At 42.1% G+C, this 13,680-nt stretch overlaps 2 protein-coding genes across 2 annotated transcripts in view; one reads left to right on the top strand and one right to left on the bottom strand.

Moving 5' to 3' along the window:
- The window catches only part of NRM (nurim), a 43,483-nt gene extending 31,954 nt beyond the window's left edge, over positions 1–11,529 (top strand). The window contains exon 4 of the mRNA XM_083493096.1: positions 10,388–11,529. Within this exon, the coding sequence (XP_083349222.1) occupies positions 10,388–10,705 (318 nt within the window). The 3' untranslated portion in view covers positions 10,706–11,529. The remainder of the gene's footprint in view (positions 1–10,387) is intronic.
- Positions 1–13,680, bottom strand: part of LOC310701684 (uncharacterized protein) — a 62,246-nt gene that overhangs the window by 18,045 nt on the left and 30,521 nt on the right. The window lies entirely within an intron of this gene.

The raw sequence follows: 13,680 nt of genomic DNA, 5'->3' as shown, positions 1-13,680 counted from the left end.
GAAGCTAGAGCTATTGCTGGAGAGACTCAAGAGAACCTAGAACCGATCGTTAAAAAGGTGCATGAACATGACGCAACTCTGGCTCTGTGGGAATTGCAGAGAAAAGAGAGGAATTTGAAATTGAGATTAATTCCAGAGAATGAAGGTGACAATCTCGTGGAGTTTTTAACACAAGAGTTTGCTGACTGTTGGGAAGATTTGCAGGAAGACGAATTTAAAATTACAACAGCGTTTAGACTGGGTAAAAAACAGAATAGAAAGACTCCGAGAGACTGTTTGATTACACTTAGATCCAAGGAAGAAAGAGACAAAATATTAAGACTACACTTTGAAAAGGCCTTGCAATTTGGAAATTCAGCTGTACAGATTTTTAAAGACATTCCTAAATACATCCTCGACCTGAGAGCTTTATACAAGGATTTGGTCTATCTGTTAAAGAAGAACGCTATACTTTTCAGGTGGGAATTTCCACAGGGGCTGTCCTTCGATTACAAGGAGAAGAAGGTGAAAATAAAGACTATACAAGATAAAGAGAAATTTTTGGAAAGAAACCGAGAGGACTTACAGAAGGGAACTGTGGACCCACTTGCAGAACAGAGGAGAGCATTAGATATTCTGAATCTTTCATTTGGACACAAACCACCACCATCAGAGGAAGAGCAACAACTTGGAGCTGTTGGAGGAGTGTTAGAAAAATAACAAGATGGCCCTGCAATTCCTTAGTTGGAATTGTAATGGCCTCAATATGCCTTTGAGGAGACGACAAGTTTTTCATATTCTGAACAGAGAACAACTGGACTTGATATGCCTACAAGAGACCCATATAACCAGAGCTCATAGGAGACTACTTATAAATAAAAGACTAGGACAAGAATTTATCTCATCAGACAAAGTTAAAAAAAGAGGAGTTGTGATCTATGTAAAAGAGAAGTGGGCCCCAAAAATGATGTTTAAAGATGAACAAGGAAGATATTTGGCAGTTGAGATACAAGTACAAGGACAAAAATTTCTGATAGTTGGAATCTATGCACCAAATGAAGGTAAAGCAGAATTCTTTAAGAAACTTCATGAAACTCTGACGGACTATTTGGATTACAATATGATAATTATGGGGGACATGAATGGTGTGGTCTCCACTAACATGGATAAGGCACAAAGACTGACAGTTACCAAGGAAGGAAGACTCCCTAAGTCTTTCTTTGAAATGACGGAAAATATGGACTTAATAGACATATGGAGAACAAGGAACCCTCTGGAGAGAGAGGGAACCTTTTTCTCCCAAGCAATGACGACCTGGACCAGAATCGACCAAATCTGGATCACTAGTGGGATGGCTCCGAAGATCAAGAAGGTAGAAATCTGCCCAAAAACCTGCTCCGACCATAACGCCGTGAAAATGGAAATGAAACTTACAACAACTGGTCAATTTAGATGGAAGATGAATGACACCCTCTTTCGAGATAAGGAGATCCTTATGAAGGCCCAAAAAACTTTAAAGGACTATTTTGAAATAAATTTGAGGGCCGATGTGGAAAAAAGAGTGATCTGGGATGCAAGTAAAGCTGTGATGCGGGGCTTTTTGATCCAACAGAACTCAATAAAGAGGAGAAAACAGAATGAGAAAAAGGAAAAGATTTTGGAAAAGATAAAGGAAGGAGAGAAAAAATTAAGAGTAAAACCAAAGTCCCAGGAGATTTTGAGAGAGATTAAGTTATACCAAGCACAATATATGGAATTGATGAACCAAGAGATTGAATGGAAGATAAAGCAAATGAGACAAAAGACATTTGAATCGGCAGACAAATGTGGTAAACTTCTGGCATGGCAATTGAAGAAAAGACAGAAACTGAATACAGTTATAAGCTTAGAAGTGGAGGGAAAGAATATATCCAAACCCAACGAGATTAGAAATTGCTTTTTGAGTTATTTCAAAAAACTCTATGCCCAAGGATTACAAAATGAAGAAGATATAGATAAATTCCTCGATAAATATGGATTACAAAAAATCTCTCATCAAAGTAGGATGGATCTGAACCAGAGAATAACAGAACAAGAGATAGAGGGTGCCATTCAGAATATGCAACTGGGCAAATCTCCAGGACCAGATGGATTGACTTCCAGATATTACAAATCTTTGAAGGAGTGGTTAATTCAACCGTTAAAGGAAGTTTGCAACGAGATCTTAGAGGGAAAGAAGGCACCTGAATCGTGGAAAGAAGCATATATCTCACTCATACCAAAGACAGAGACTGAAAAGACTCAATTGAAGAACTACCGCCCAATATCATTACTTAATGTGGATTACAAAATTTTTGCAGACATTTTGGCAAAAAGATTTAAAAAAGTGTTGATGGAAAAGATTCATAAGAACCAAGCAGGCTTTCTCCCAAAAAGACACCTAGCAGATAATGTAAGGAACATAATAGATATTTTGGAGAAGTTAGAGGTGGATATAAACTCTAAAGCAGTGTTGATTTTTGTGGACGCGGAGAAAGCCTTTGACAATATTTCTTGGAGTTTTATGAAAAAGAATCTTCATGGGATGGGGGTAGGCCAAGGTTTTGAGAATGGTATGGGTGCAATATACTCTGAACAAAAAGCTAAGTTGATTGTAAATAATGTAATAACTGAGGAACTTAAGATTGAAAAGGGAACACGACAGGGGTGCCCAATTTCCCCATTGCTCTTTATTTCGGTTCTGGAGGTGTTGCTGAATATGATTAGAAATGACCAGCAGGTTAAAGGTGTACAGGTCGGAGCTAAACATTACAAGTTAAGAGCATTCGCAGATGACCTAGTATTGACATTGCAAGAGCCAAACACTAGTACAAAAAAGGTGTTAGAAATAATCCAAGAGTTTGGCCAGGTAGCTGGATTTAAGTTGAATAAACAAAAAACTAAAGTCTTAGGAAAAAAACCTAACAGATATGGAGAAGGAGAAATTCCAAGAGGAGACAGGGTTGACGGTGGTTAAGAAGGTGAAATACCTAGGGGTTTATTTGACATCTAAAAATCTGAATTTGTATAAGGATAATTATGAAAAATGTTGGTCAGAAATTAAAAAAGATCTAGAAATATGGTCAAAGTTGAAATTATCAATGTTAGGCCGAATTGCAGTAATTAAGATGAATGTATTGCCTAGAATGTTATTTTTGTTTCAGACCTTGCAGATTCTTGACAAGATGGAATGTTTTAAGAGGTGGCAGAAAGATATTTCGAAGTTTGTCTGGCAGGGCAAAAAACCCAGAATAAAATTTAAAATATTGACAGATGCCAAAGAAAGAGGGGGATTTGCCCTGCCGGACTTAAAATTGTACTATGAAGCAGCAGCGTTTTGCTGGCTGAAAGAGTGGATGCTCCTCGAGAACACTGACATTTTGGATTTGGAAGGTTTCAATAATGCATTTGGTTGGCACGCATATCTATGGTATGATAAAATTAAGCTGCATAGGGCCTTTAAAAACCACATTGTTAGAAAGGCATTGTTTAATGTTTGGATAAGATACAAAGATCTGTTGGAAAACAAAACCCCTAGATGTGTGTCTCCTGTGGAGGCTAAGGCAGTGAAGAAACTCAATATGGAGGTCGGATGGCCGAAGTATTGGGAAATCTTGGAACAAGAGGGAGATAAACTGAAATTACAAAGTCATGAGAAAATGAAACATAAAGTACAAAATTGGTTTCAATATCGTCAAATAATGGAGTTTTTCAAACAGGATAGGAAAATTGGCTTTCAAGTGGAAAAATCAAAATTAGAGACTGAATTGTTAGAACCCAATACTAAGAATTTATCAAGAATGTATAACTTGTTGCTGAAATGGAATACACAAGATGAAACAGTTAAATCGGCCATGATTAAGTGGGCACAGGACATTGGTCATAACATTATGTCAGCTGACTGGGAGTGGTTGTGGAACACCGGTATTAAATTCACGGCATGTAATGCCTTAAAGGAAAACATTATGAAAATGACTTACAGGTGGTACATGACCCCAGTCAAGCTAGCAAAGATCTACCATTTGCCTGATAACAAGTGTTGGAAATGTAAAGAGACTGAAGGTACCTTTTACCACCTTTGGTGGACATGCCCGAAGATTAAGGCTTTCTGGGAAATGATATATAATGAAATGAAAAAGGTACTTAAATGTACTTTTCTTAAAAAACCAGAGGCCTTTCTCCTGGGCATTGTCGGCCAATTGGTGTTAAAGAAGGACAGAACTTTTTTTATGTATGCTACAACAGCAGCAAGAATACTCATTGCAAAGTATTGGAAGACACAAGATCTACCCACTCTGGAAGAATGGCAGATGAAAGTGATGGACTATATGACACTGGCCGAGATGACAGGCAGAATCCGTGATCAGGGAAAAGAGACGGCGGAAGAAGAATGGAGAAAATTCAAAAGTTATCTTAAGGACTACTATAAACTTGATGAATGTTAGAATGTCGAGGTTTTTAGGGGAAAAAAGGGATACAGTGACATAAGATTAGATTATAGAAAAGACTAAGATGACAGAGGTTGGAAAGGAACATTCAGAAGTTGCTTAAAAATTGTGGACATTGGGATGCAGGAAGGGGGGGTATGGGGGAGTCCCGGAAAATAGGTTTATGAAAAAATGCTATGAAACTATACATGTTTGTATGTCTTTTTAGTTGTTTGTTTGTCTTTAAAAATTTGTAAAATCAATAAAAATTTTATAAAAAAATAAAATAAAATTTGTAAGAGGTTTTTTAAATCACACCATTAGGAAATCATTATACGAAGTTTGGAATAGATACAAAACACTGGTTGAACGTAAAACCCTGTGGTGGCTTTCTCCATTGGAAGCCTTTGCAGTAAAAAAGAAAAGCATGGGAAGTGAAGGGGCAACATACAAAGACCTGTTAATGGAAGTGGATAACAAATTAAAGGTAAAGCCATTTGAAGAACTGAGAGAAAAATTAACTGATTGATTGCAGTATCACCAATTGCAGGATGTATTCGGAGAAGATAGCAAGAGAACTGGGTTTGGTAGCATCAAATAAAAACGAGAGACTGAATTGTTGAGTAGTAAAAGGAAAACACTGTCGAAATTGTTCAAGCTATTATTGGAGTGGCACACAAAGGATGACAAGGTAAAAAGTGTTATGATCAAATGGGCCCAGGATTTGGGACATAATATTGATTTTGAAGAATGGAAAATATTATGGACCAAAACCATTAAATTCACAGCATGTATGTTACTCAAAGAAAATCAAATGAAGATGATGTATTGATGGTACATGAGACCGGCCAAACTTGCAAAAATGTATAGAAATCAGGATAAAAACTGTTGGAAACGTAAGGAAACGGAGGGGAATTTCCTCCATATGTGGTGGACGTGTACTAGGGTGAAAACGTATTGGGGTACAATTTACAATGAAATAAAAAAGATCTTTAAATACAATTTCAGTAAAAAACCAGTTAATTTTTGTTAGGTCTAATTGGAGATGAAATTTTTAAAAAAGATGTGAATCTATTTATGTGTGCCACAACGGCCGCAAGGATTCTTCTGGTTCAGAAATGGAAATTGCAGGAGATTCCAACATTGGAAGAATGGCGGAGTAAGATGGTGGAATACGTAGAGTTAGCAAAGCTGACGGGGAAGATCCGGAATCAGCGCGACAAACTGTTTCAAAAAGACTGGAGCAAATTTATATTATATATGAAAGAATATTGTAAACATCTGAAAAGGTTTGTAGCTTTGGGTTGAAATGTTTCATAATGACAATATAAGGAACTGATTTGCATTTAATAAGAGGAAATATAAAAATAAGAGAGAAGGTAAAAAAGTGGCTATAGAAATGCTAAGTATAAGGTAAATATGTACGAAAGTCAGAATGAGGGGCGAGAGGAGGTCGATGCTTGGATAGAGCGATGTTTCAGCTTCTTGATTTATGTATGGATATTGTGGTTACAAAAAACTGAAAATGTAATAAAAATAATTTAAAAAACAACAAGGAACTGCTGAGCAAAAAGAGAACAGGAGCATGCGCAGAAGTGGTTTCGGAGAGGGGAGGAGCCTTCAAGGGTCCAATAACTGACCCAAAACAACACAGAAGACTACCTGTCGATTGTGGTCGACCACTTGGACATCTCTGATGTACTGCACTGTATACGATTGGTGGAAATTCAAATGCTTTGTTTGGCATTACATATATAAATATCACTGCCTGGAACACCAGGCAGGGTTGTAGTTTTGTGGAACGATCAAACTGTAACCTATTGCTTTGCAATAAACAATGTTAGACTCCTAACTCCTCCTGTTTCTGAGTTTTATTGGTGTAAACTGAAGAGATAAGTGATTTTCTGGCTTACAACAGCCTGAGAGTAGATTCCGTGGTACATACAGGAGCTTTTGCCATTAGTAAACAACTTAGATGGCAAGTTCTCAAGAGAAGCACTTTGGAGCACTGCTTGCTTGCTCATGCTATGTGTGTTTGCACCTCGAGGACAACATGCATATTTACACCACGTGATTTCTTAAAGAGGGCATTTCTTTAAAATCGAAGGCCATTTCTACAAAAGACTTCTATGTTTGGTTGCTTTGGCTGTTTTTTATTTTGTTGGAAGCCGCTCAGAGTGGCTGGGGAAACCCAGACAATGGGCATGGTATTATTATTATTTTATTGCAAGGCTTGCCAGCAATACCCAACCCTCTCCCCTTTCCCGATTCCCTGCAACTCCCTTTGCACCAGATCTGGGCAGGAGGAAGCCTCTCTCTTTCCACAGCGGAAACCCCTCCCCCCCCACCTTCAAGGCCCCATTAAAAAGAGCAGCTCCCTTTCCTCCCTTCTCTTCTTCTCCCCGCCCGGACTTGTGCAGGCCGCCTCTTCCCGTCCCGGGGCTTCTCATCCTGGACCCCCACCCCTTGCCAAGCCCCTTCCCTCCTTCCCCACTGCTGGCTTTGCACTCACCCAAAATCCTGACGGCGGCGGCAGATGCAGCGACCCTGGGCAGCGGGGGCGGGAATGGGAGCCCCCGCCAGGGAGGCAGAGAGTGACCCGGCTAAATTAGGAGGCTTAATTAGGACAAAGCAGACCCCTCCCCTCCCTCGTTTGCAAGCCTCGATTTTATCTCCGCTGGTGAAGCCGGAAGTCAGGTGACTGGCGAGGAAGGAGAAGTTTCTCCCCCCCCCCCCCAGGCTCTTTCCTTTCCTTTGATAACTGGGGGAAGGAAAACCTTGCAGGACCAGTCAATGGGGAGACGAGGGAGGGAAGCTGGGCTTCCAGTATGGGGAACATCAGCTACTGTGGACCTCGCCCTCTTGCAAGAACGTATTGTAATCAATAAACTCTTCACTGCCTCACCCATTTGATTCAGATTGTATTTCGAGGAGGGATCAAGGGTCTCATGACCCACTTCTTACAATGTAGGAAGTAGCTTACAGCAAAAAAAGCCTAATGACTCCTCTGGGTAAATGAATAAATTATTTTAATAAATATTTAAATGGAGAGCATATTTTACATTCTCATGTTCATGCAAACATGGTTCCACTCCAACCTCACTTAGTCCCCACTTCCACCTCAGCAAAGTGTTCTTTATACAGAAATCTCCTGAAAAGAAGCCTCTCTGTTTACATTATAGGGAGGGACCACTCTCTGTCTGGCTTATTGCACCTTCATAACACCTGTGTCCTGTATTCTCCTCGCAGACACACAGAAACAGGGAACAGTGACATGCAGCAGCAGCAGCAGCAGCAGCAAGACAGACGCCCTGTCAAAGAATACCTCCCATTCGACCACTCCCATGAATCTTTGGGGGAGGGGACCATGTACTTTAGATGCCTGCCAAATGTAAGCTACGGATGTGGAAGCAATATTCTTCACAGGAAATACTGGGGGGGAAATGGAAGGCAGTTTTAATTTGTAAGGAGAGAGGGGAAGTTCTTTGCTTTGCTTTCAGTCCTGACAAATAAAGCGATAAATTTAAGAAACAACCCGTTTTCAGTGCTTTCTTTTTAAAGCAAATATGGAGCCGGTAATCACCATGAAATTGTTTCAGTAAGTGTCATACTTTGAACAGTTTGGGGAAAAGAGGTTCCGGTACTGCGTAACCTTGAGTACCCCGGAAAAAGACCCCTTTTTTAAAAAATTGCATGGGGGAATTGGGGGGGAAGACAATCAACACTGCCAGTAGTACCTGTATGCAACCATATACACAAAAACTCTGTAGCAATGAATCCACTAGCAAATGGGAGGGGGGTGATGGGTGATAAACAAATCTAAACAGCATCTCGATTGCTGAGATCCCATCAAAGGGAAGGGAAATGTGCACATGCCCTACAGCTGTAATAACATCTCTCTGAACGTCTTTATTTTTTCATACTATATCCATAGTTCCCTCAACCATTCCTTTACTCCAACTCCCTTTAGCCCCTACTGGCGTGGCCAATGGCCAGGAATGACAGAGGTCATAGCCTAGCATAGTTCAGTGGGGTGTGGGCAGGCCTTAGGTTTGCATTCTCTTGTGCAACTGTCAGTTTGGAAGCTTCCACTGTTTTTCAGACCAAGGGCCAAATTCCCTGTTGGATCGCCTTCCAGGGGCCACATGCCAGGGCTGGGCAGGGTGAGAGAGGCAAAGGTGGGTCAAACAAGGAGCGCAACTTTTGCCTTTCTACAGCAAGTTATATCTGATACACACACAACTATCTGCCCTCTACCAAGGAGGGAGGAGGCATTGTCAAGAGTTGAAAGGTACATCCCTGCTGGCTAAGGGGCGAAGCAGAGCCATGGATTCAGAGCAGTGAATTCAGAGGACCACAGACCACATGTGCATTTGGTCCCCCTGGTCTGAAGTTCTCCACCCTTGGCACATTAACACCATGTGCAAACCAGGTAAGTGTAAAGAGTGCCGTTTCAACCCAACCGTGGTGTATATTTTATACAGGAATCAGTTGCGGCAGCAGACATGCAGCCTCACACCTCTAGACCTGGCTTGGCACCAGAGATGAGGTTGGCAACCAAGATTTAGACAGCTGAGGCATCTCTGTCCTTCAAGGGCACTATACCGCTTTAAACAGTCATGGCTTCCCCCAAAGAATTCTGGGAGCTGTAGTTCATTACGGTTGCTTGGAGCTGTTAGGTAGAGTTGCCATGTTTTGAAGAGCAAAAAAAGAGGGTGCTTATGATGACTCTCATTTTAATACCTCTACTATATGTAGGCTATCGAAACTGTGGTGTATTGTTGGGAGGGCGGGCAGGAGAAGAGAAGAGGACAGCAAGTCTTCCACCATCAGTTATGGCTATATCTCATCCAGAAAGTACAGAGATTTTGGCAAATTTATCCCCTGGGATAGAAATTTTACCCCTCAAAAAAGAGGACACATAGCAACCCTTATAACTCTTATTTCTCTCAAACAGTTACAATTTCCCAAGTTCTCTGTGAGAAGGAATAGTGAAGCCACTCTACGTAGGATATCTCTGGGAGATCTGTCCCTTACGGCGATGAAACCTGCAACCTTAGCACCATCGGCACCACACTCTAACTAACTGAGCTATCCAGAGAACACCAGCTTGTGGAAGGATTGTTTTAAGATGATGAGAGAGAGAAGGAGAGAGAGAACAATTTGTCTCTGGGATCAGTTTCTGGGCTACTATCTGAGATCCTTTGCCAGCCCCCTGCTGGATGCACTAGGCCTCACCTTGACTGAACCGCTTTTCTTTGCAGATGCTGCTCCTCATCTTCAATGGGAAGTTGCCCTGAGGGATCCCAAGATTCTGCGGCCACTAATGGTGGACGTGGGCTTAATTGTCCTCTTCATCCTGCAGCACAGCCTCAGGGCCGCTCAGAAAATCAAACACTGGACCAGAAGTTGTTACAGAGATCTTTCTATGTCTTCTGCACAGCGCTGACTCTCCAAGTAGGCGTATCAATTTGGGGCAGCAAAATGGGGGGGGGGGGGAGGACTGAAGGGGAGGAAGAAGTCCCACAGGCAAGATAACAGAGCAACTCAGAGTGAATTATTAGCCAAGTCAGAAACGCTAAACTCAAAATGCAGAATAAATCTTACTGGCATGATGCTGTTTAGATTTCACACTCTGCACTTTCATGGAATTGTTATTGCCAAAGCAAATCCCCCCAATTTCAGCATTAAGTCTTTGCTCCTTGGTACAGTTTATTTTGAGAACGGACCTCCCAAACTCACACTGTTAATTCAGCATAGCCTTCATTATGTTGTGAATCAAAATGCATCATTGCAATGATGAGGACTAGAATCTTGCACAATTTAAAAACAACAACAACCCAGTGTGGATATGATTTGTACACATCAGAGGCCCAATGTGTACACAGGTCTAAAACGGTGTCTTGTTTCCCCAAAAGATTTGGGCATCTGCGGTGCAAATGGGTGTTTCTCTCGTTCCGTAGGTTTACTACCACTGCCTGGGCATGGGGGACCCTTTGGCCGTGAAGTCCACAAGGGCCATCCGCCTCTTCTCCCACCTGCGTCACCCTGTGTACCTGGAGTTTCTCCTCATCCTGTGGGCTGTTCCCTGCCTTTCTCTTGACCGCCTGCTCCTTGCATTGCTCTTCACAGCCTACATCACCTGCGCCCACAACCTTGACCAGCAAGACTACCTCTACCTGCAAGATCAGCTGGACAAGAAGTTCCAGATCTTCTCCCGTGAGGAGGCAGCCTATGGGGATCTGCTGGCTCAGAATGGCCCCTCCGTCCTTAAGAACTGAACCGGTGTGGCCCCCATTTTATATGCGGGTGCTGGTGTCCTAGTATATTGGGGCCTGAGAGCCTTGTACCTTGCACTCTCCCATGCTAAGCACTGAACGTTGCAATGTGCCTTGTAGATCCTTTTGCTTTTATGCACTCGGGACTTGAGTGGTCTATAAATAGGACCTAAGAGTTCTGGCTTCCAGCAGGCCTACTTTGCTACAACTCTTAAAAAACATAAGGAGTTGTATATGGTGATCCCACATGGTCCAGTAGGTTGGAATCCTTGAGTAAAGAGGTGGAACTCCAAAGATGGCAGAATTCAACCCCAAGTTCCTTGGAGGGAAGTCTCTAGAGCAGGGGTGGGGAAAGCCTATGGGCCTCCAGAAGTTGGTGGACTTCAGCTGCCATCAACATCTGGAGGGCTGTGGATGCCCCATACCTGCTGCATAGGCTTAAAGGGATATATTGGGCCCCAAAAGTCCCCCCCCCACTAGTGCTAAGAAGAACAATGAGTCACTGATAACCAACTGGAATTTAGGTGAGGTGGTCAGGTTGTTGTTGTTTGTGGGAGGCTTTTTTATGATTTACAACTGCAGACAGCAGGCAGGTAGGTCAACAGACAAAATGTTCCCCATCTCTGGCAAAGCTAGGCCCTGTGGAATCAGTGGGGCACTGCCCTAGTAACCTCAGTCTGCCCCCATCCATTCCCCACCCGCTAGCTGGCTTTACTTACAACCAGTCAGGGGGTGGCTCTGTCTGTCATGGACTCTGCTGCAGTCCTTTCTGCCCAAGAGGGCACCAGGCAAACCTGACTAGGATTCTGCAGCTGTTAAAAAGCACAGAAAAACTGGGTTTTTCAATTCATTTTCTGCTACAGAACTTCTGCCCAAGGGATTTTTAAAGTATAGGATTTTTAACTTTGATTCACAAGCAAGAACTATTTTAAAGAGGTAGCACCCTAGATAATTTGTGGAATGGGCTGTGAGGTTTTTTTGCTTTCTGCAAATATATCTCTTCAGCACAGTGTCTTCCAAATACCGTATTTTTCGCTCTATAACACGCACCAGACCATAACACGCACATAGTTTTTAGAGGAGGAAAACAAGAAAAAAAATATTCTGAACGAAATAGTGGATATATGATTTTTGTGGTTCATGCTGTGGCCACAGACATGTGATCTGACAGCGAGTTTGGAGTAGCCCAATGCAAAAATCCTGAGGATCCATGTGGATCCATGCTTTGTAACCATGGAGGAGGGAAGGAAGGGGAACCATGGATCCTCTGCTCACGACTGCAGCAGACCCCCCCCCCCCCGCCACCCGCAGGCATTCGCTCCATAACACGCACAGACATTTCCCCTTACTTTCTAGGAGGAAAAAAGTGAGTGTTATGGTGCAAAAAATACGGTACATTTCTGTTCCAAGCAATCAGAATTCATTGCCCATCCTCTTGCTTCTGTCGCGTCAGTTCCAAAGCATTCTGAATTCCAAGGCCTACCTGGGCTGAAGAAGACAAGGCCTTGAGGAAGATTCTGGTCAAGATGGCCGTACAGCAGTGGACCACTTGCCTCTCAAACCCAAATATATCTCCATGCGGTGGGTGACTTTTAACTTGCCCCGCCCATCAAAATTAATGACAAAAACTATAATTTATGTGATCTTTGAATCAAGTATATTTACAGGCAAAAGCGGGCTGGGGGGGGCGAGGGTTGATTCTCGGATTATGTCTCCAGGCTCCACCTAGCAATGGTTGGATCTTTGCCTTCATTTGTAACTCAATGCCTTGAACATCCACTAGCATTTCTTTTTAAATGCTGATACTGCTTTTATTGTAGCTTTTTTATTATTATTTCTGTACCCCCTTGCTAACAAAGTATTTTTATACATATGAAAAGCAAATCTTGGATTGAGAAGATAATGGTTTGTAAAGTAAAAAAAAGGGGTGTGTGTTTTTAAAAAAAGTTTGGTTTGTCTCTGTTCTGAAATTTGGTTTTAATGTAAAGTGTTTCAATATATTTGGGTTTCTTTATAAAGCAGAAGTGACCAGCTGCTCCCAGAAGCTAAAAATGAGCTCTGTATCAACAAAAGTTTTATCTATACAGTGGTACCTCGGGTTACACATGCTTCAGGTTACACACTCCGCTAACCCAGAAATAGTGCTTCAGGTTAAGAACTTTGCTTCAGGATAAGAACAGAAATCATGCTCCGGTGGCGCAGCAGGAGGCCCTATTAGCTAAAGTGGTCTTCAGGTTAAGAACAGTTTCAGGTTAAGAACGGACCTCTGGAACGAATTAAGTACTTAACCTGAGGTACCACTGTAATTATTCATGATGACAAGTTGTAAGAATCATGAGATTTTCCACCCCTGAGCTTTTGAAATACAACTCCCATCAACCTTGGCCGTATGGGCTGAAGCTTATAAGCGTTGTTGCCCAACATCCCTGCTCTATACATTTCTTTATTTATTTGTTTAATTTCTATACCCTTTATATTTTTAAGAAAAACCTCAAAGCAGGTTAAAGCATATTAAATCAGTAAAACATAAATAAAACAATGTGAAAAAAGCGAAATATAGAGTATACTGTCAAAGCAACATAACAGAAAACTAAAACATTATCTTAAATATTTCAAAATAAAACATTACAAAGGAGAATACAGAATACAAATTTAACATAGTAGGGCTGGGTGAGTCTGGGCCCCGCCCCCTAGGCCAGGTGGGAAAGGCCTTGCAGGGAGCGGCCTTCATGCCTCACAGCCGGGCGATGTTCCTCCGGCCTCATGAGGATCCTCTCTAATGGGACCCAAGTGTGTTTAAGGTTGCAATTAACTTAATCTTCCCTAGTTCTGCGTTTAGCAGAAGCATGTGCCACTCCCACTGCCCAGCTTCAAAGTCAGAGTAGCAAACACATGTATCCTAAAATCACGCTTGGCTCTTTCTGTTCGGCATCGCAAAGGCTCTCCTCCCCCCGCCCCCCTCATGAAACAACGGCCTC

Source organism: Podarcis liolepis (genome assembly GCF_965112155.1).
Source record: "Podarcis liolepis genome assembly, chromosome: 2".
Lineage (NCBI taxonomy): Eukaryota > Metazoa > Chordata > Lepidosauria > Squamata > Lacertidae > Podarcis > Podarcis liolepis.
This window is presented reverse-complemented; position numbering and strand designations above follow the sequence as displayed.